Source organism: Petromyzon marinus, chromosome 39 (assembly GCF_048934315.1).
Source record: "Petromyzon marinus isolate PM22_M1 ecotype Great Lakes invasive population chromosome 39, UKy_Petmar_22M1.pri1.0, whole genome shotgun sequence".
NCBI classification, from domain to species: Eukaryota; Metazoa; Chordata; class Hyperoartia; order Petromyzontiformes; family Petromyzontidae; genus Petromyzon; species Petromyzon marinus.
The window spans coordinates 1,971,212-1,994,040 of NC_133705.1; the positions used below are offsets into that span (position 1 = coordinate 1,971,212).

General features: G+C 46.5%; 1 protein-coding gene across 2 annotated transcripts; it reads right to left on the reverse strand.

The window, feature by feature from the left end:
• Positions 1-4,687: 4,687 nt before the first annotated feature.
• On the reverse strand, positions 4,688-21,714 carry LOC142930453 (fructosamine-3-kinase-like). 2 transcript variants are annotated; one of them, XR_012946387.1, is made up of 4 exons: positions 21,547-21,714; positions 11,092-11,183; positions 7,836-7,958; positions 4,688-6,757 (listed from the first exon to the last, which is right to left on the reverse strand). XR_012946387.1 is itself a non-coding variant. In XM_076072808.1 (3 exons), exons 1-3 carry the CDS (start codon positions 21,622-21,624, stop codon positions 6,596-6,598), a joined length of 363 nt encoding a protein of 120 aa, XP_075928923.1. In that variant the 5' UTR covers positions 21,625-21,695; the 3' UTR covers positions 5,163-6,595. The 2 variants fall into 2 exon arrangements, 1 of the variants encoding a protein (XP_075928923.1); XM_076072808.1 differs by lacking the exon at positions 11,092-11,183 and having other exon boundaries at positions 5,163-6,757; positions 21,547-21,695.
• Positions 21,715-22,829: the final 1,115 nt, after the last annotated feature.

Below are 22,829 nucleotides of genomic sequence, written 5' to 3' on the forward strand. Positions count from 1 at the left end.
TATCAAGTGGTTGTTTCTGTATGGAGGGAGAAACAGCTTGGCGGATGGTACGGTCAGAATATCCATTCCTTTTGAGGGCCAGGTGCACATGTTTTAATTCACTGGTCAGGTGGTGTTGGTCCGAAATGCAATGAACCCAATGGTATACAGTTTTGATGAGATCATTCTTTTGGGCTGGGTGGTGGTGGGAATCAGGCTTCAAGTAGGAATCTGTGTGGGTGGGTTTCCTGCAGACAGAATGCCCCAATGAGCCATCAGGTCTCCTCTGAAACAGAACATCTAAGAATGGTAGCTTGCCATCTTTCTCCACTTCCATGGTGAATTTAATGGCGGGATTGTCTGGAATTGATGTGGTGTAGGAAAAGGTTCAAAGCTGGGAGGCTATGTGGCCAAATGACGAAAGTGTCATCCACATATCTCTTCCCCTGGGAAGGTCTGAGGGTGGAAGTCTGGATGGCGTCTGATTCAAATTTCTCCATGAAAATATTGGCTATCACTGGTGACAAGGGGGAACCCATGGGGGTACCCTCATTTTGTTTGTAGAAGGAGCCATTCCAAGTAAAGTAGGTATTGTTGAGGCAGTGCCTAACCAGTGCAGGTGTATCGGCGTCTAGTCCATGTTGGACCAAATTTTCAATTATTTCAATGGTATCAGGTACTGGGACCTTGGTGAACAAAGAGACCACATCGAAGCTGACAAGGATATCGTCAGGGGACAGTACAACGTCTTTGACCATAGAGACAAATTGGGCTGAGTTAAGTACTGCTGAGGCGGTCTTGCCAGTGAAAGGCAGCAAGGAATATGACAGAAAACGGGCTAGTCTATAGGTAGGGGAGTTGATTGTGGATACGATGGGTCGTAGTGGGGTGCCTTCTTTATGGATCTTGAGAAGACCATAGAATCTAGGGAGTCTTGCAGCAGAAGGTTTTAGGGAGGGACGTTTAGTTGGGTCGATTAGGGAGGTCGAACTTGTGATGATCTTGTTGGTTTTTATCGCTAGGCTATTGGTAGGGTCATTTTTAATTTTTGAGTAACTTCCATCGTTGAGCAGATTCTGGATTTTGTTGTTGTATGAATCTTTATCCATAATTACAGTACCGTTGCCTTTATCGGCTGAGAAGATGACTATATCAATTCTGTTTTTTTTTAAATTCGCAAGTTCAGAGCGTTCATTTTTGCTGATGTTACTAATGGGTTTCTTAGCATTCTTAAGAATAGTGGCTATTTCAGCTCTCGCAACGTCTGCTTGGATGTGTCCCACGCCTTTGAGGGCTACATCGACCTGAGAGATGATATCATCTACTGGTATGTGTTTTGGGGTGACAGCAAAATTCAGTCCCCTAGCCAGTACTGTTTTCAGATTGTCCGAAATCGGCGTGCTACTATGATTAATGACGATTTTGTTGACGTCGAGTTTTGTTATACGTGGAACTGGGTTCTTCTTTAATAGCTGGTTGAATTTAGAAATCAGGTTAGCTTTACATTTGATTGACAGTGAATCAGCAGAAGAAGCAGTCATGTTGTCTATGTGATTCCAATCCGCACCAACCGGCATGTGCACCCACATGTATACCACCTCTACACCGTTCATCATGCTAGGTCAGCCAATCAAGGCACCTTGTTTCCTCGCACACAGCTTAACGGTCACGGTCTGAGCGTGGCTGTGTTTCACTCCAGCGCTGTCCTCGAGACAGCCTGGTTCCTTCACCTGATGAAGGCCGCTTGTGTTGTGGCCGAAACGTCGTGATTTTTGTTGTTTTATTATTTACCTACGTGACTTTACCGAATAGAACCAAAGAGTATGGATCCTTGCAGTCACGAAAGCTTTAAATCTAGAATTGATCACCTCTACGGGGAGGGCTTTCACCTATCTGTTAGAGCTTTTAACAGACAACGGGACAAGAAGTCACAGCTCATCGAGACGCTGACCTTCCTCAAAAGATGCCGCGATCACAAGGTAATACCCATCGCTTTCACACTCATTTCTTCTGCTGTATCTTCTCCGAATTCTAAACAGATTCTGTTTAAGGCCAGCCTATCTTAAATCTCAGAGAGGATAAGGCTACTCCGATTTGAACTCGATACTTTAGACAGGACTCTCCTACAAGCTCATTTAATGTTAACACAAAAAATGTCACCTTCTGATTGGAATCACATAGACAACATGACTGCTTCTTCTGCTGATTCACTGTCAGTCAAATGTAAAGCTAACCTAATTTCTTTCTGATTGGGAGGGGGTCAAATATATAACATTTTTGACATGCTTTTTTTCTGGATTTTGTTGTTGTTATTCTGTCTCTCACTGTTCAAATAAACCTACCATTAAAATTATAGACTGATAATTTCTTTGTCAGTGGGCAAACGTACAAAATCAGCAGGGGATCAAATACTTTTTTCCCTCACTGTATATATAAATAAATAGTGCATATTTAGTGTATTATTGAGTGCATGTTTACGTGCTCTATCCCAAAAATCTCGATTATGGACTCAAAAAACCGCTGGGAGACTTCTCACTCAGACCCGTAGCAAGACGATATCGCCCCAATATTCAAATTGTTCAAATATCCCCCGAACGAGTCCAGGATCAATTTAAAGATCATACTCGGCATTCTGAAGGTCCTCCGTGGTCTGACAATGATCACGTTGCCATGTTTACGCTTATTACAAATATTTTTGCCCCGTTGAATCGATCACCAAACCCAAGTGACGGTAATGTTACGGTAAAAAAAATCTCAGTGGGTGACCTCTGGGCAGAGCATGACCTTGCAAACAGACGACCAATCGAGTGAAATAAACATGGGAAACGCACCTCGATGAACAGGCTGACTTCCCTGTGTGTTTGGACAAACTCATTCATCACAGGCAAAACGAACATGTCCCGAATGCCGACGTCCTTCAGGAACTGCATCTGGAGGTGTTGGCACACCAATTGCATCACCTAGCAAAAGAGGAAAACAGCAGGAACGACGTGAATACATCATCGCCATGCAGCAGTCTACGCCCGTCAATTTCTCACAGCGGTAGTAAGGTCCTTAGGTGTCTGGGAGCACAAGGCAGGTGCAGGTGGGTGAGTCATAATTTCCATCCCTGACGCCAAAACTTATTTCAGGCTGTGCAAGAGATAATGACATGGGTTAATTGTCACACAAGCCAATTAGAAAGCTGCCATGCTGTTAATGGTTAGTAAACTGAACTCACAGACCAGAGGTCGCTAAATGGGCACACCACAGTTAGCTGATCGGCAAGTCACGTGTGATGCAGCAAAGTGTGGCTTTCAGCCGGCTCTTCCAACACATCTGGTCAACGTGGAAAAGTAGAATATGGGACCTTCCTGGTGTGGACTAATCAGTTTCAAAGACAATGCATATATTATCAGAGCATGTTTGCATGTTCACCACAAGTACGTGTGGTTAATGCAGACAGGATTCCTTGAATGAGGATTCTGTTTGGTGTTTTAACATCTTGACACCAGTTGTATTGCCAGAAAGGGTAAAACCTATTGTTATATGGAAAAGTAGACCAAATACTCGTAAAGAGTTCGCTCTCATGAAAGTCTTTTCACCAGCGGTGGTGTGACCAAGCAATTGCAGAGCTGCACTTTTATATAAGTCAGGTCAGAGCCAGATACACATTGGAGGATAAACATCCCACGGTGGCTGGGCAATTGTTGTGCAATAATGTCAGGTCAAACTTACTTAGGATATTTACAGGTGCGTTTTATTCATGCCGTATATATTAATGCACACATTGTGTAGTAGTGGTATTATTATTAAACTCACCTTTAATGACGATGACCATAAACATGATTAAGAGTGTGACTATTAATGAATGTGCGACTGTACGATGTGGACGTAGCGGAGGGGCCCCCCACGGTGAGCGGTGACGCAACGCGCGCAGTGGCCCGCGTCACGTGGTTGACACCTCACGTGCACAGAGCGAGGCAGGCAGAGCCAGAGGGGGGCGGCGTTGCCTAGGCGACGTTGGCGTCCTCGCGGTCTACTCCACGGTCAAGCTGCGTGTCACTTGGTGACCCCCCCACCGCCTCTTACTGGACACCTGTGAGTGAGAGCTTGATAGCGCTTCGGATTTTGATTCCGAGTACAGTGTGCACAGCACCTGTACGGCGAGTCCTCGTTTAACGCAGTAGATGCGTTCCTGAAAAGTGCCGTGCTAAGCGAAAACTATTTCCCCCGTAATGAATGTCCAAGCGCAGTCAGAATTGGGTTACAAACAACTTGAGGGGACGCCGCCGCGTTACCGTCTCGTCTCGCTCAACCGCGCAGCTCAAGAAAGTAGTTCGGCGTCGACCGCTCACAAGTCGCCTTATGGCGGTGCGCGTTCCCTAAATGAAGGCAACCGCGTTATAGCGTGAACACGCGGGACAGACCCAGTTGTCGTGTGCGGGTCAACTCCCTGAGATAAACTTGCTGCCGACTTCATGCGTTGTATACGCCCAGTGCTCAGCCAATTGTTGTGAGCGTCGCTCCTCTGCCCTCTGTTGTTAATGGAGGGAGACTGCACCCAACTGCCAAGTATCATCCTTCGCGAGCCTCTTCAAAATGCTCATCTTGACACCGCTGGAAGCAGTCATCGGCCTTGACCTCACCCCGCTTGCACCAATCGCACAACATCACAGCGTTGACTTTCATCTGTTACTTGTGTAGAGGTGGTCAGATTGTCCAGACATTTGGTTGATACTAATAGGGTTTATTTGCCAGTATTGTAGATTATTTGAATTACATTTGCTTGGGCGTCAGGGTGGTGCAGTGGTCACGCCCGTGCATGGCATCTTCTGAAGGAGTGCCTGGTTTCGCTTTCCTAATTCTGGTCCCTTTCTCTGCAAGGGTTTACTCCCATAGCAAAACAACAACAAACACATACAATGTAACTGGTACTAGCCAAACATCTGGGATTATTTTTGTTATGCTGCCTTGCCCAAAATGGCATTTGGTGATAAAAAAAATTTGGCAGGAATTGATGCACTAATGCAATTTGAACTCTTATATATTTTTATTTCATGACTTGCTTAGCGTTCATATTCTTGGTTCTTTCCGTAAAGTCACGTAAATAGAAAACAAGAAAAAATTCAAATTAAAGAATTTTTTTTTTTTAAATAACAAATAAAAAATAAATTTAAAATAAAAGCAAAAAACCCAGGAAGTTTCAATCGCAACACAAGCGGTCTTTATTTTATTGTTTTTTGTTTTCTATTTACGTGACTTTACCGAAAGAACAAGAATATGAATTCCTGCAGTCACGAAAGTTAAGTCAAAATTTGCTTCGCGTTCCGTTACTTTGCCCTCCCATCTGTTTGTACTGTTGTTTGTTGTTGTAAATTTCTGACTCGCCCCGACTGGACATCTGTGAAAAAAAGAGCTTCATAGCTCATCAGATTCGTCCAGCCTAATTAAAGATTCTGATTCGGACATTAACTGACCCAGTTTTCGCGTGGAGATCACGGCCAGGATGCGGAACAAAGGGACCACCGGTCACACTCACGTGGAATGCCTAGGGCATTGCACAGCATTTAAATGGACTAGTTTCGTGAGATTTAGTGGTGGCTTAGGGAAGGCCTTTATTCAACAATGTATATCATGTATATCATGGCCGATAAGAATTTTTATAGTCATACACCATAGCCCACGATTTCCTGCACCGTTCATTCACTTGAGGAGACTGCGCATGGTGGAGATGGATGACCCTCGGTATCCTGTCCCAAAGTGATTCCAGTGGTTCAGGTAGTGGAAGAGTTGCTAGAGCTTCTGGCTCTTGCCGAAGCCTTGTGACTTTGGGATGAGAGCGTGGTAGGATGAGTGAAGCGTGGAGCTAAAGCTCCTGGAACATCCTGTACCCAAACAACACCAAACATTCAAAATCTTACAATGCTGCTGTTCCAGCACGAACAACATAACAATGAACAACATTTTCACAAATTCAACGTAATGCAGGAAATTGAGTGGCTTGAGGTTAATTTCAATGTCAGAGCACCGAGCCAATGCCATTGAGGTCCTCCGTTCAAAATTCAGTGAGCCATCTATCAACAAACGTTCCTGCGAATTGAGGGCAGGAATGCTGTGGTCTCAACTTGGTCACCAATGGCTGCACAGTAAACATCATGTCAAATGTGTTTTTGTTCACTGAAGCATATCCCAGCTCTGAGGGTTTGAATTCCATTTGACGTGTAATGAATTATCTTCAGCTTGGATTTCTGGTAAAGCACATCAGTGGCAACTTGTCTCTGAACCAGGGGTTCCTTGTTCGACAAACTGTGTTTCTGGAACATTCAAGCATCCTCAAGTGCCGTGGATAAGTAAGAGTTTTATCGTTCCACTATTGTTTTGTGCACCGTATCAGCTTTAACAGGATTTGCCAAAAAAGCCTTAGCAAGGAAGGATGAGTCTTTGTAAGTTAGCAAATAGAGAGGGTGGAGACCTCAGCATGTAGACATCTCAACCACAACTCTACCTGGACTCTGTTATTTATTTAATGAGCCAGCCCTTGCCACACTGAGGTTATACGAATGAACCTTGCATGCCACAGACAGGGCAGTGAACGGCAGTTGCTGCTATTGTTTTGGTTGTTTGTAGTTTTTTCTTACCCAGCGATGGCAAGCTCGTACTCCGAGTGCCCATAGAAGGAGGCTGGGTCAAAGATGACGGGCCCTTCATTTATCTCTGCAGCGTTCCCAGTCCATAGGTCACCGTGGAGCAGTGCCGGAACCACCTCTACGTCCCGGAAAAAATCCCCCAACCGAAGCTGCACACCACGCAAAAAACAACACCACTTTATTCATGATAACGTTTTTTTCGAGTTAGATCGCATAAATTTACATGCGTCGTACACCCACTCCAATTGCCATTAGGCAATTGCCAGAAGTCAGAACGCTTCTGGCAATTGCTTGATGATGCTGGTTGTAATCACCAGCGAAAGGTCGTACTCGTTTGAAAATGTTCTGTGTTTCCTCTCTAACACACAAGAGTGCCGAGCAATAACATAAATGGCACGTTCTGTTCATGTCAGAAACATTACTAATGGGCTGTGTTGGGTGGATGTGGGTGTACGACGCATTTACACTTACGCTATCTAAGCCAAAAAAAACTTTATCATGAATAATATTGGTCGCGAAAGCCTGCGTGTGAAACACCACTTTACCTTTAAAGTCACCTCGAAAACCCACTGCGATCAAATGGGTTTCCCATATGGCTGTGCACATGATGAGCTACACTGCTGCATGTATTAACTCTTTCCTGCTCCGAGATGACTGCAAGTTGCGGGGTGCATCCCGTTCACCGCTGAATCTCGTGTACGTCATCGGAACGTAATAGGAAGTAAATATTAAATAACTTTATCGGTACCGAGGATCCCACTTTACCTTTAAAGTCACCTCGAAAACCCACTGCGATCAAATGGGTTTCCCATATGGCTGTGCGCATGATGAGCTACACTGCTGCATGTATTAACTCTTTCCTGCTCCGAGATGACTGCAAGTTGCGGGGTGCATCCCGTTCACCGCTGAATCTCGTGTACGTCATCGGAACGTAATAGGAAGTAAATATTAAATAACTTTATCGGTACCGAGGATCCCACAAGGCCGTGCGGGGAAGGCGTGTAGCACAGTTTGGTACCAGCTATAATAGAGTGCTGTCCTGTCGCTACGGTGCTCTGCGGCGAGTACAATGTCTTTAAAAACAACGGCGCTATGCTTCTCTAAATAAAATTACCGCTGAACCGCTTGCGCGTTCCGAGATTCGGTGGTGAACGAGACCCATCCTGAAATGAGCAGTCGTCTAGGAACAGGAAAGGGTTAAGGGCGAGAGTGAAACAGCTTACGAACCTGAAGTCGAGACCAGAGCTCGCGGGTTTCCCGTTCACCGTAGTCCTTCTCTATCATGTCCAGCTGAAGCTGCAGTCGCTGCCGTGAGAAGAACGTCACCCAGTCCTCCTGCCACTCATTCAGCTGGTGGCATTAATATAGTTTTATTACGGACATTTAGAAACATAAGCAAATAATACCTACTTTATTTGGCCAATCCTTGACCTAAAACAGTGATATTCACTCATTTTCGGAGGGGGGCCACTTTCGCGAATAAGACATTATCAGTGAAAGAGCCATCTCACATTTGAAACCATTGGGGGGTTTGACAGCATGATGGGGTGTTTTAACTTGTGTGTTGTCGGGGACTGCACGTCAGGGGTCGCAGTAAAAAGAACACCAGGGACTGCCACCGGCCCGCGGGCCTTGCAATGAAGAACACGGACTTAAGATGTCACCCAAAAACGTTGAATTTTACGTACAAATGGCTGGGTAATTCTTAAGACATAATTCGACACTCATGTTATGTACCGATTATCATGCTGTAGTCTTTGAACATCTCATTTTAGCCACCAATTGATATCCTCATAAAAAATTACAACAGCATTGATCCTAACGATAGGTTCTGCGCTTAATTCCAGCACCTCCGTTTAGCACGGTTGGCTATGTACGGTGGAAAGGAAGTTCAACATACATTCATACAAGTCTGTCAAACCCGGCTGAGTGTAATTGGTAATTAGCGAAAACATAACTGATTATGTGAACACTGGTTATGCGAGATCGATCTCTGCGGGAACTTGAGTGACATCTGGTGATGTCAGTTGTAACTGTGTGCCCTGTTATCAATGGTACAACTGTGTGCAATGGAAGAAAATATATGCATTTTTTAATCAAATATATTGTTTTATAAATTTGTGTACTTATGCAAGATAAAATGTACGTCAATCTAGTTCTTCTTAAAATGTAACCTTAAACCAATGTTACCATCATCAGTGGTTAATAGACTATTACACAAAGGACTCTCATATTTCTACGATGTAATACTAATTAGACTGACATCTGAACAACAGCTGATTTCACCGCTCCATGACAAAACTAATTTAATCAAGTAAACATTATTGCCGCTCCTATAAAACTTTGGTCACCCAGGCTGTCCTTCAACAAAAGGGTATATTAAATCTATAATATGCTTTTTTCTGGGTTAGATCGCATAAAAATAAATGAGCCGTTAAACCTACCACCACCTAACAGCCAATTAGTAAGGTTGTCACGTAAACGGAACATGCCAATCCGCTACTAGTACAGCAAACTGAAGTGTTGGAGAGAAAATCCACAACATTTACAATCTGAGTATGACGTTTCGCCAGTATTTACAACTATCATCATTAGGTGGACAGCCAAATTCGTAGAGAAATCCTCCTGTTTCATTCCTTGGAGGGATAGATGTAATGACGTCACTTGTGAGCCCTTCACGAATTGGAATGTTCTGTTTATGTGACAAACCTTACGAATTGGCTGTGTCGGTGGCGGGTATAACGACAAATTTATATTTCAACGATCCAACCCAAAAAAAACGATATTATGGATATTGGCCGGGAAAGCCTACGTGTTAAACGAGTATATTAAAATTTAAATGGGCTACAACCAGTTTCATGACTTTAAAGCGGAGATCACATGTGGGATGTAACCACAGCATATAGCCGTATGAAACCCACATACTCTACATCCTCCTGCCCAGGGTCCATACCTGTTGGGAGAAATTCAAGACTGAAATTTGTATCAAAATCTGTAAAGCACATGAGAACCTTAATTTAGCAGTCTCAAACTGACTGGGACCCTGTCGTGACGGAGCAGCTGAACATTGCACAAAATCATCAACGCATATACAGATATATACCAAGGGTGACCAACTTTCCTGACCCTACCAGCAGCATACCATAATCTTCAGATGGCCGCGGGAGCCACAAGAGATAAAGATTAGCCATACAGAAGTTGACCCGTGTTGACTGGCTGTGGAATTTTGAGTTTAGAAATCTCAGTGCCCTGGGAGTACTCATGGCCTGGCTCCGATACCAGATTGTTCTCACTTCATATAAAGTTAAATTGAAGAGTTACAAATTAGCAGCGCCTCTGCAGAGCCACACTTGAACTGCCCAGGAGCCACATGCAGATGCCGAGCGATGGTCTGGCCAACCATGGTATTTTCTGTACATTATAGACTTGGAAATCTAGCGTATATACAAAAATTAGCTGGAAACATTTATTTTAGAATTTACTCTATTGCCCTTTAATGAATGAATAGTAAAACTACATGAACTCTCTCCTAAAGCCTTCTTTTGGCTAGCAGACCTTGACATTTATCTCCTGAACATATTGAGATTATATTCTTGGTTCTTTCGGCAAAGTCACGTAGAAGGGAAATAATACAAATAAAACATAATATAATAAAATTCTCACGACATTTCGGCCACAACGCAAGCAGCCGTCCTCAGGTGAAGAAACAGAGCTGTCGGAAAGACAGCGTCTTAATGAACACTGCCCAGTGTTCACTGCCCAATGAACACTGCCCAGTGTTCACTGCCCAGTGTTCATTAAGACGCTGTCTTTCCGACAGCTCTGTTTCTTCATCTGAGGACGTCTGCTTGCGTTGTGGCCGAAACTTCGTGAAAATTTTATTATATGTTTTATTTGTATTATTTTATTATTTCCCTTCCACGTGACTTTACCGAAAGAACCAAGAATATGAATCCCTGCAGTCATGAAAGCTTTAAATCGAAAAATATTGCGATTAGCAAAAATATAAAGGGACGCAATGTTGAATGCTCTAAGTCTCCTTTGCAGAAGAGTTTGCCCTGATGGACTTAAATACAGATACTTTTAATAGCCATAATTCATATATTACCCAACATAATTCATATTCTGAAAAGTACATTGCACACACATGAACAATACAGTTCCCTTCATCACAAAGATGGCTAAAACAAAGAGATGAATGTGATTAGGTGTGGAAAATCATGACCGCTGGCTGGCTGGTTGTGTTCATGTATGAAATAATGACAGCATGTGTCTATCTCATTCACCAGCTCAATCGCTTGATTTTTACGATTAATAAACAGCTGTATGAAATGTGTGTTTGTTTACACATATTCATTAGATCCGATTAGCATGCCTACTCTCAGTGCGAAGGAATGTCAACATAATACATAGTTGACATGATGCTAGGGTTGGATCAGTGGGCCTAGTTTTACACATGTTTTACATTTTCATGATTCAATACCGATAGTTTTCTCTTCCTTGTGAAGCCTCTCTCCAATCTTCCTGTTGTGAAGGTGCATTTCAGCCAGATGCTGCCCCAACAAGCCTGAGCCCCTGTCAGAGTGTACAACACAATAGACCTGTCAAAGAAAACATTAACTTTATCATGTCAACAAACCCCAAGTAATAATTCATATGCAAACTAAACTACATCATATTTGTCCAGGTGGTCTGTGGCCGAGAACCTCGCTGGAAAATACGAATATATCAGTTCACATTCTGGTTTGGGCGACTCAAAACAATATTCTTCTGGGGTTTATACAATGTGTGTTACTTTCTGGGAAGTCAATCCTATGTAGACTATAAATGAAACCATTTTTTATTTTACAAGAGCTATTTTTCAGAACCGACCTGGCCACAAATGATAGCCTAACGAAGTGGCTTATCACATGGAAATTTATAGCAGCCAAATGCTCAAAATACTCATGTTTCTAAATGTGCAGGGAAAAACTGGAGAAACTGGAGAAAAACCTGCACGACCACGGGGAAAACATGCAAACTTCAAATATACAGCAGGCGTCAAGGTCGGGATCCAACCTACGAAGTTCAATATACCAGGCGAGGTAGTTAACATCTCCTAGCCACCATGGCGCCCCATTCTCTGACTTATCCACCCACCCACCCACTCGTAAAGCCACCCACCCACTCACCCTGCCACGTACTGAATCTCTAAACCAACAACTCAACCACCCACCCACTCACTCACCCTGCCACGTACTGAATCTCTAAACCAACAACTCAACCACCCACCCACTCATCCAACCTCTCACTTACTAAACCAGCCACTCACCAACCCACCGACCCACTCATCCACCTATTCACTTAAAATAGTTCAACTACAATTGAATTATTTTAAATTCACCAGGTAAGGCCCACTGAGCTATACAGATCCTTGTCGGAAACGACGTGGCAAACAAATGATAGCTCAAAGAAGTGGCTTATCACGTGGACATTTATAGCAGCCAAAGCCTCTAAATGTATATTTCTAAATATGCATGAAAAACTCGGAGGTCCCAGAGAAAAATCCATGCAACCACAGGGAGAACATGCAAACTCCAAATATACAGGCGTCACGATCGGGATCGAACCCACGATGTCCTATACAAATGGCGAGGGCGTTAACATTCCGCTACCCTGGCGCTCCACTCTGACTCAGCCTCCCACCCACCCACTCAAACACCCAGCCAAGCACTCATGAACCCAATCACCCTGGCACCCACTCAATCGCGAAACCCACTCACTCATCAACACACCCAGCCACTCACTTAAGCACTTACCTACGAACCCACCTGCATACCCCCCACTCACTAACTCAACGACCCACTTCACTCAACACTCCACTAACCCACCCACTCACCTATTCACGCCCCAAATCACACACTGACCCATCCACCCACTTAATCTATAACTCACGCACTCACCCACCCACATGCTCACCAGCCACTTATCTACTCACCCACCCACTCATCCTGCCACCTACTCAACCTCTAACCCACCCACGCACCGAACTACCCACCTACCCAATCACCCATCCAATAAACTACAACTAAACTATTTTGTCATTTACCAGGTAAGCCCCACAGAGCTATATAAACCATTTTAGAAGTGATCTGATTACAACTGATACGTGAACGAAGTGGCTGATCACGCTGACATTCATTGCAGCCAAATCTTCTAAACAAATCTTGACTCTAAATGCGGAGGGATAAATCTGGAGGACCGGGAGAAAGATCCACGAGGACACAGGCAAAAACATTAAAACTCATAATATACAGGCAGCAGGGTCAGAATCGAATACACGATTTCCTGTATACTCAGTGAGGTAGTTAATATCTCACCATAGTGGCACCCCGCTCTCTGACCCACTCACCCAATTACACACTAACTCACCCACTCAACCTCCCACATTAACTTACCCACCCACCAGTCACTCCCCCATTCACCCAACCACCCCCTCACTCACCCAACCACGCACCAACTCACCTACCCACTAACTCACCCACCCATCTTCTCCCGCACTCAGCCAGCCACCCGCTCAATCACGTGCCGACTAACTTACTCACACACTCACCGACCAATACACCCATTCACCCACTCACTTACCCACCCACAATCTCACTACCCAAGCCAACCACCCAGCCCCTCACTCACCCACTTATTCAATCACTCACTACCCCACACACTCACCCAACCACTTGCTCACCTACCCATACGCTAACCCAACCACTCACTCACCGACTCACCCACCCACTAACTCATCAAAATTAATTCTCAACCACTCACCCAACCACCCACGCAATCTCATACCCACTAACTCACTCACCTACCCATTTATGCACTCACGCACCCACTTACTCACTCACTCACCCACCCACACAGTCAATCACTCACCTACATACCTACCCACTAATACTCACCCACTCATCCAACAACGAACTCACCAACCCACCCGTCGACTCACTCACTCAGGTACTAACCCACTCAACTTCTAACCCACACACTAACCACCTAACCACCTACCCACACACTCACTCACTCACCCACACACTCACTCACTCATCCACCCACCCAAACATCCACTCACCCACCCACTAATTCACCCACCCACTCACTCCCTCATCCATCCACTCACCTACTCGCCCATCCACTCACTTACTCAATGAGCCACTCACCTTCTCACCCAGTACTTACACATCAACTGACCCTGCCACCCACTCAATTTCTAACCCACCCACTAACCCAACCAGCTGCCCACTCCCTCAGCCACTCACCTACTTACCCACCCCACTTACACATCCACTTACTCTGCAAATCCACTCAATTTCTAATCCCCCACTCACCCAACCACCCGCCCACTCATCTACTCACCCATTACCACGGAATTATTCACCCACCCATCAGTCAACCACCCAATAATTCAACCACTCACAAACTAAATCACCTATTAATTAAACCACCCACTACCTCAACCACCCAATAACTTAACCACCGAGCCACTCACCCACTCAGCAAGCCACCCACTACTATATCTCTAACCCAATATCTCACTCACCCACCGCCCACTCACCTACACACGTATGCACTCACTCACACACCGCTCACTCACCTACACACTAAATTATGTTTATTTTACCAGGTGAGGCCCAATGAGCTACATAGCTCGTTTTCAAAACAACCTTCACCACAAATAAACCGACCATTAAAATTATTAGACTGATCATTTCTTTGTCAGTGGGCAAACGTACAAAATCAGCAGAGGATCAAATACTTTTTTCCCTCACTGTACATTGCGGGGGTCACAAAAATATCTCCAAAATCCTGAATAAACACAAGATCCAGGTCCGATTCAACACAGTACAAAAAATCCGTGATCTGGTTCCATCTGTAAAGGATGTGGTTCCAGACATACAGTACCCGGGCGTTTACAAACTAAAGTGCCTCTGTGGTAGCAGCTACATTGAAGAAACCATACGACATATATGGGACCCCATCCGCGAACATAAAGCAGACTTGAAACACGGTAGGACGAACTCCTCTGCCGTGGCAGATCACTGTTATAATTCAGTGGGCTCACATGACATTGACTTCTCCAAGACAGAGGTTCTTTGCAAGCCAACCGGCTACCATGAGAGATTCGTTCATGAGGCCATCCACATATACAAGCACAGAGACAATTTCAACCGAGAAGATGGATTCTGGCTTAGTAACCATTGGAAAGATGTTTTAAACCATTTCGGTTCTTAATTGATTGTATTTTATGGTGATTTTCAGACCACAGCCCTTTCGCTGGCACTGCCTCTTAATACTTCTCACACCACGGTCAATGGTATGGTTTACAACATGTAGTATAATAATTAATAGTATAACATTGTAATGTTTAACATAACTCATAAGGCAATATATAGCATCGTAATTGCATAATGAATATACATCAGTGTGGTATATAGTTGGGTTCATAGAATAAGACAGTGTAATATCACAAGTCTAATAGTTTATAATCTAAAGTATAGGGTAGTGTAAAGTAACGCATTGTATAATTCAAAAGTGGAATTTGTCTATGATATGATGTTATACCATGTACTTTAGATTGGAAGGTATAATATTGTATTATATAGTAGTCCAGTTTACAGCATAGTCATAAGGCAACTCAGGACACAACAGCGCACCTTGGCTGTTGCACTTGCCCCTTTTCTTGTTTCCTCTCTGCCTGTGTTCCCAGCCCCCTCCCTCCTCCTCTCCGGAGGTGATGCAGGTAACATGCAAATTCATATTTTAACTCCGCCCACACAGCTTAATAGACGCGGTCCTTGCATGTCAGCGTTCATTCAAGCTCTGTCTTCCAGACAGACCTGTCTCTTCACTTGAAGAAGGCCACTTGTGTTGTGGCCAAAACGTCGTGAGAATTTTATTGTCTTATTTTATTTTATTATTTTATTCCCATTCTACGTGACTTTACCGAAAGAACCAAGAAGATGAATCCTTGCAGTCATGAAAGCTTTAAACTGAAATTTACTTTTTATTTCACCAGGCAAGGCCCATTAAGCTATATAGATCCTTTTCAGAATAGACCTGGCTACAAATGATAGATATACGAGTGGCTTATCACAGATACATTTATTGCAGCCAAATCCTCTAAACGCGTGTTGCTTCTAAATGCAGAGGGAAAAACCTGAGGTTCTAGAACAAAATCCAGGCGACCACGGGTGAGAACTTGCAAACTCCAAATATACAGGCGACAGGGTCGGGATCGAATCTACCACCTCCTGTATACTAGGCAAAATAGTGAACATCTCACCACCTTGGCGCCTCACTCTCTGACTCAACCATCCACTCACTTACACGCTAACTTACCCACTCAACTTCCCATGTTAAATTACCCACCCAGCCGTCACTCACCCATTCACTCACTCACCCAACCCGTCACTCACCCCTCCGCTTACCCACCCACTCACTCATTAACGTGCCCACCTATCTTCCCAACCACTCACCCAGCATCCCACTCAATCTCATACCAAACTAATCTACACACACCCACTCACTTATGCACTCGCCCAACCACCCACTTACTCCCTCATGCACTCACCAACCCACCCACCCATCTGCTCACTCACACACCCACCCCATCAATCACCCACCCACTAACTAACACCCACACACTCACCTACTCACCCACTCACCGACCCAGCACTCACTCACCGAGCCACTCAATTGCTAACCCACCCACTTACCCACCCGCCTGCCCACTCACTCACCCACCCACCTGCCCACTCACTCACCCAGTCACTAACGCACTCACTCAATGTATAACCCACCCACTACCCACCTAACCTCCCTCCCACACACTCATTCACCCAACCACATACCCACCCACACTCACCCATACACTCACCTACTCGCCCAGCTGCTCAATAATTTACCGAGCCACTCACCTAATTACCCAGCCACGCACCTACTCACTCACCCACTTACACATCCACTCACCCTGCCACCCACTCCATTTCTAACCCACACACTCACCCAACCACCTCCCACTCCCTCAGCCACTCACCGACTCACCAAATCACCCACTACCCAAATAACTAATCATCCACCCACCCATCACTCAACCAAACAATAATAAAGCCACCCAATAATTAAACCACCCATTAACTCAACCACCCACTAACTCAACCAGGTTTATTTTACCAGGTCAGGCCCACCGAGCTATAAATATCGTTTTCAGAAGCACCATCGCCAAAAATTATAGCTCAAAAAAGTGGCTTATCATGTATACATTTATAGCAACCAACTCCTCTAAATACATGTTTCTAAATGTGGAGGGAAATATACAGGCATTAGGGTCAGGATCGAACCCACAACCTTCTGTATACGAGGCAAGGTAGTTAACATATCGCCACTGTGGCCCCCCACTATATGACTCTCCCACCCACTAACCCACACAGTCACCCACTCACTTAAACACCCACCGTCACATGCATCCAGGCACTGACTCACCCAGCCACTCAGTACCCATAAACCCACCCAGGCACTCACCCATGCACTTGCCCACTCATCCACCCACCCAATGATCCACACACTAAACTAAATTTTGAATATTTTTTTTTATATTTTACCAGGTCAGGCCCACAGCAAAATAGATATTTTTCAGAAGCCACGTGACGACAAATAACAGTTCAATGAAGTGGCTTTTCACGTAGAACGTTATAGCAGTCACATTCTATAAATGCATGTTTCTAAATACGGAGGGACAACCCGGAGAACCCGGAGAAAATTCCACCTGACCATGGGGAGAAGATGCAAACTCCAAATGTATACAGGCTTTAGGGTTGGGGGGAACCTACGAACTCCAATATACCGGGCGAGGGAGTTAACATCTCGCCACTGTGGCGCCTCATTATCTGACTCACCCACCAACTCAACTACTAAAGCCACCCACACACTCACTCACCCACTCACAAACCCACTCACTCACTAACCCACTGACTCATCAACACACCAAGCCACTCACTCAAGAACTTATCTATGCACCCACCTACACACCCACTCACTCTAAATATACAGACATCAGGGTCGGGATCGAACCCATGACCTAGTTTATAAAAGACGAGGCAGTTAACAACTCGCCACCATGGCACTCCACTCTCTGGCTCAGCCACCTACTCACCCACCCACTCACAAACCCACCCACTGGATCTCAAACACACTCACTCACTCACCAATTTACCCACCCACTCACCCTGACACCCACTCAATCTCCAACTGACCCACCCATGCACTCAAAATCCCACCTACCCACTCAACCATCCAATAAACTGAAACTAAACAATTTTTTTTATTTTACCAGGTAAGGCCCACAGAGGTATATCAAGTGACCTGGTTACAAATAATAGGTCGACGAAGTGGCTTATCACGTAAACATTTATTGCATTCAAATCCTTTAAACGCATGTTGATTTGAAATGCAGAGGGAAAACCCGGCTATTCTAATGCACACAATGGACCGGAAGGACAAGCGCAAAGGGTTCGCATAATGCGCATGCATAATGTACGTTGACTCATTAATCTCCCCCCCCCTCCCCACTTTGCATCAAGAGCGCCAAAGTGTGGTCACCACATCTATGCCTCTTTATAAGGAACGAAACAGACTAACTTCTCCACAAATCTGGCTGTCGCCTGATGAACCTATTGTAATTACTGGCGAAAAGTTGTACTCAGATTGTAAATGTTGTGGCTTGACTCTCCAACACAACGGTGTGCTGTACTAGTTACAGATTGGAATGTTCTGATTACGTGACAACCCTTACTAGTTGGCTGTGTCGGGTGGTGGTGGGTTTTAACGACACATTTATATATTTACGCGATCTAACCCAAAAAAAAACCTCTATTATGGATAATATTGGTCGCGAAAGCCTACGTGTAAAACAAACCCCAAGGAATCAAAAAAATCGACGCGACCACGGAAGAAGATGAAAACTCCAAATATACAGGCTTCAGGGTCGGGATCGAATTGATTACATCTTGTATTCTGGGCGAGGGAGTTAACATCTCGCCACTGCGGCGCCTCATTATCTGACTCACCCACCCGCTCAACTACTAAAGCCACCCACACACTCACTCACCCACTCACAAACCCACTCACCCTGCCACCCACCCACTCATACAAATCGGGCATCAATACCGTTCGTTTGAATGATCTGTGAAACGCAGAATATTGCAGATAAAATCGGACATTTTGAGCTTGCTGCCGGATCGATTGAGTGGAATCAATACAATTAGTCTCGATTCACGATCAACAAAGACCATATATAGGAAAATCTCTGATCGGTGATTTTGATTGCATCATATTGCAGCGCCCCTTTGATGATGTTATAAAGCACTTGCCCCAACAGTCTGTTAAAGGCTACACGGGGGATCTTTGTGTGCGAGTAGCTCACAGATCCTTGAGAGATCTGGACACTGTCCGATCATCAGCGAGCTCCTCCGGCAGGCAAGACTGAGTTGGCTGTTGTCTGTGCATTAAGAGGTGTTAAATATCCCACGCAGAGGAGTCTGCTTACAGGACAGATAAAAGGTTCTTCACGTACCGTGCCCCGTGTCACCTGAACGTTAAATGGGGCCCCGGTAATTGAGTGTCCACCGCTGAATCATCTTTCACCATCACCACTCGTCCATGAAGGCCAATGCGACGAGGCCATAGATAGACGGCGCGTTATAACGGAGGGGGGGGGGACCAGGAGAAACGTCGTACTACGTGACATCACAACACCCTGCACACAACCGTAGTGGCAGATTAGGGTGCGCATCGTTAACGAATATGTGGTTTAAGTGGTTGAGAGTAGATGGGCGGGCACGCCATGGGCTGGAGTGGAGGTGGACTGATGCGGTACGGGAGAATGTGGAGCTGAGTGGGCTTTGCCGACGACTGGTACCAGCGGTGTCGGGATCGGCCTCTGCAAGGGAGGCTCGTGAAGGACGCTTCTACTGGGCAGTTGGAGACAGTCGCCCTCCACCAACAACAGAGGAGTGACGCTCACAACAACGCGCGGAACACCGGATGATGAATATGCAGCAATTTGGCACAGTACAGGGAACAGGTGGTGCATCTGCCAGTCATCTCAGTCAGCCAACCCATGGCACCTGGGTCTGTTCCAGGACCTCCGGTCAGCGAGCCTTCGACACTTCACGTGGCTTCAAAGTGCACCTGGCCTGGCACAGGCGCCGTGGTGACGTCACTGTCACTTATTGGCGAATGGCAACGGTCGATAAGGCGGCGGTGGTTGTGAGAAATGCCATTTGGGGGGGGGGGGGGGGGGGGGGGCGCCAAACCTGACCAGCTGTAAACCTCACGTCGCCTCGCAGCCACACAGTGGCAACAGGGAGTTCTGGATGGGTGCAAGGGGTTGGTAATCCCCCTCCACCTTCAACTAAATAACCACACACGCGAGCCCTTGGGTCTCTCTGTGAGTCGATGGATCTGTGTGTGGTGAGTCTATGGGTTTCTGTGAGAGTCCGTGGGTCTCTGTGTGGTGAGTTTATGTGTCTCTGTTTTATGAGTCTATAGGGCTCTGTGCGAGTCTGTTTGATTCGGTGGTTCTCTGTGTGATGAGTCTATGCGTTTTTGTATGACTCTATGGGTCTCTATGTGGTGATTCTATGGGTCTGTTTGGTGAGTCTATGGGTCTCTGTGGTGAGTCTATGGGTCTCTGTGTGAGTATGGGTACGATTGAGTCTATGGGTATCTGTCTGGTGAGTCTATGTCTCTGTTTGGTGAGTCTATAGGGCTCTGTGAGAGTCTGTGGATCTGTTTGAGTCTGTGGTTCTCTGTCTGATGAGTCTATGGTTCTCTGTGCAAGTCTGAGGGTATGTGCGTGGTGAGTGTATAGGTCTATGTGTGATGACTCTATGGGTCTCTAAGTGATGGATATCTGTGGTGCACATTTCCTGGCACAAGCGCCGTGGTGTCGTCACCACCACTAAGTGGAGAATGCTCCTACCCCTGCTCCTGCTTGTTTTTGTGCTCGGGAAGGAGAGAGAAAACTAGACTAAGGTCCACTGAGCTAAACATCTCTTCTTCAGGAGCGACTTGGCACCAATGATAGCTCAACGAAGTGGCTCATCATCACAGTCACTAAAGTTTTAAGTCAAAACTTTAAACGAATGTTTCTAAATGTGGAGGGAAAAACCGGAGGACCCGGAGAAAAAGTCCACACGACCACGGGGAGAGACAGAGACATGCAAACTCCAAATATACAGCAGGCATCAGGGTCGGGGTCGAACCCACAACCTCCTGTACACCAGGCGAGGTAGTTAGGGGGGAAAGCAGAGACAGCGAGAGGGAGGAGAATTAGTCAAACTCACACTCAGTATTACTAACTAACCATGATACACTCACCATGATACTTACCATCATACTCACGCATTCACCATCATACTCACACACAAGCCCACACACATCAACAGTCGCCATTCACCACTACGTGGCGGTGATGTTCCCACAATAACTCAGGTGCCAAGGTTTGACGGCTGTGCCAGGCTAAGTTCAGGAGGAGGTCACGGGCCAGACTCAGGTGCCATGGGTTGACTGCTCTGCCTGGCTAGGTACAAGAGGAGGGCTAGACCCTGGTGCTATAGGTTAACTCGTGTGCCACCACCTGCACAACCACCACAATAACAAACACACAACAATAACCACGACCAACAACTGTAACCACAACTATAATTTAACCACAATTATAATTCCCATCAGCCACACGGCCCTCTGGGAGTGCCTCTCAACAGCAGCAGCAGGGCCGAGCTCTGCTTGAAGCAGCGCCGTGAACTCAGCAGAACGTGACGGCTGTGGGCCAGGCGCCTCCTCTGTCTCCCCCCACCGCCGCCGACGCCACTGCTGATGTGGACACACCGCGCGAGGTTCTCACCTTCAGGCTGAGTCGACGTAGAGGAGGCCCAGCGAGCCGCCGCTTCAGAAGCTTTCGCGAGCCACTTACGGTGGCCATGAGCGGGAAACCAAATCAGCCGCTCGCCACCCACAATCCACAGCGCGCGCCGCCTCCACTCGGCCCCGGCCTAAGCGGAAGTAGCAGCGGGGGAGGGGGGCGGGGCATGGGGGGCGGGTCACGAGGGGGAGGGCAGGGGGGGCAAGGGGGGGCATAGAGGGGGTTCGTTAGGTGGAGAAAAAGGGGGGGCATGGGGGGTTGTGAGGGGGCATGGGGGGTTGCGAATGTGGAGGGGCGGGGGGGGGAAGGGGGGTCACGAGGAGTGGCAGGGGGGGCAGGGGGGTAGTGAGGGGGAGGGAAATGGCGGACCATGGGGCGTGGTCGCGAGGGGGGGGGGCAGGGGGGGAGGAGCTCAGGTGTGAGGGGGAGGAGCTCATGGCTCTGACGTCACGGGGGGCGTGGTTACCTTGGACCACCCCCGCGTCTCGCGCCACGTGCTTCCCACTGGCAGTTTGGCCGTTAGAGAGACGCGGACCGACCCCAGAGCAGGAGTGGAACCGAGCTGTGGGTGAGTGGTGGCGGTGGTGGTGTGAGTCTCTCTGTGCGAGTCTGTGTGTGTGTGAGGCTATCTATATGAGTCTGTGTGTGTGTGACTCTCTGTGTGTGTGTGAGTCTCTCTGTGTGTGTGAGTCTCTCTGTGTGAGTCTGTGTGAGTCTCTGTGTGTGTGACTCTCTGTATGTGTGTGAGTCTCTGTGTGAGTCTGTGTGTGTGTGTAAGACTCTCTGTGTGTGTGTGACTCTCTGTGTGAGTCTCTGCGTGTGTGTGACTCTCTGTATGTGTAAGTCTGTGTGTGTGTGTGACTCTCTGTATGTGAGTCTCTGTGTGTGTGTGTGTGAGTCTCTGTGTGTGTGTGAGACTCTCTGTGTGAGTCTCTCTGTGTGTGTGAGTCTCTGTGTGAGTCTCTGTGTGTGTGAGTCTGTATGTGTGCGAGTCTCTGTGTGAGTCTGTGTGTGTGTGGAACGATCGTAGAGCTGACAGCGCGCCGCGCTATGAACCCGGCGACCCCGAGTTGGATTCCCTCTAAAGGCCAACAGCAGTAACGATTATCTGAACCGGTGCTGGGCCTCCCCTAGGTTGACTCAACCTCGAATGAGTACCTGGTGTGGTGTGTAAAGATCGCAACTGGGGAGACAAAGGCGGCCGGGCGTGGTGCTGGCAATCCAACCCCCTCGTGTGTCGTGCCGGCCTTCATACGTACTGCTGG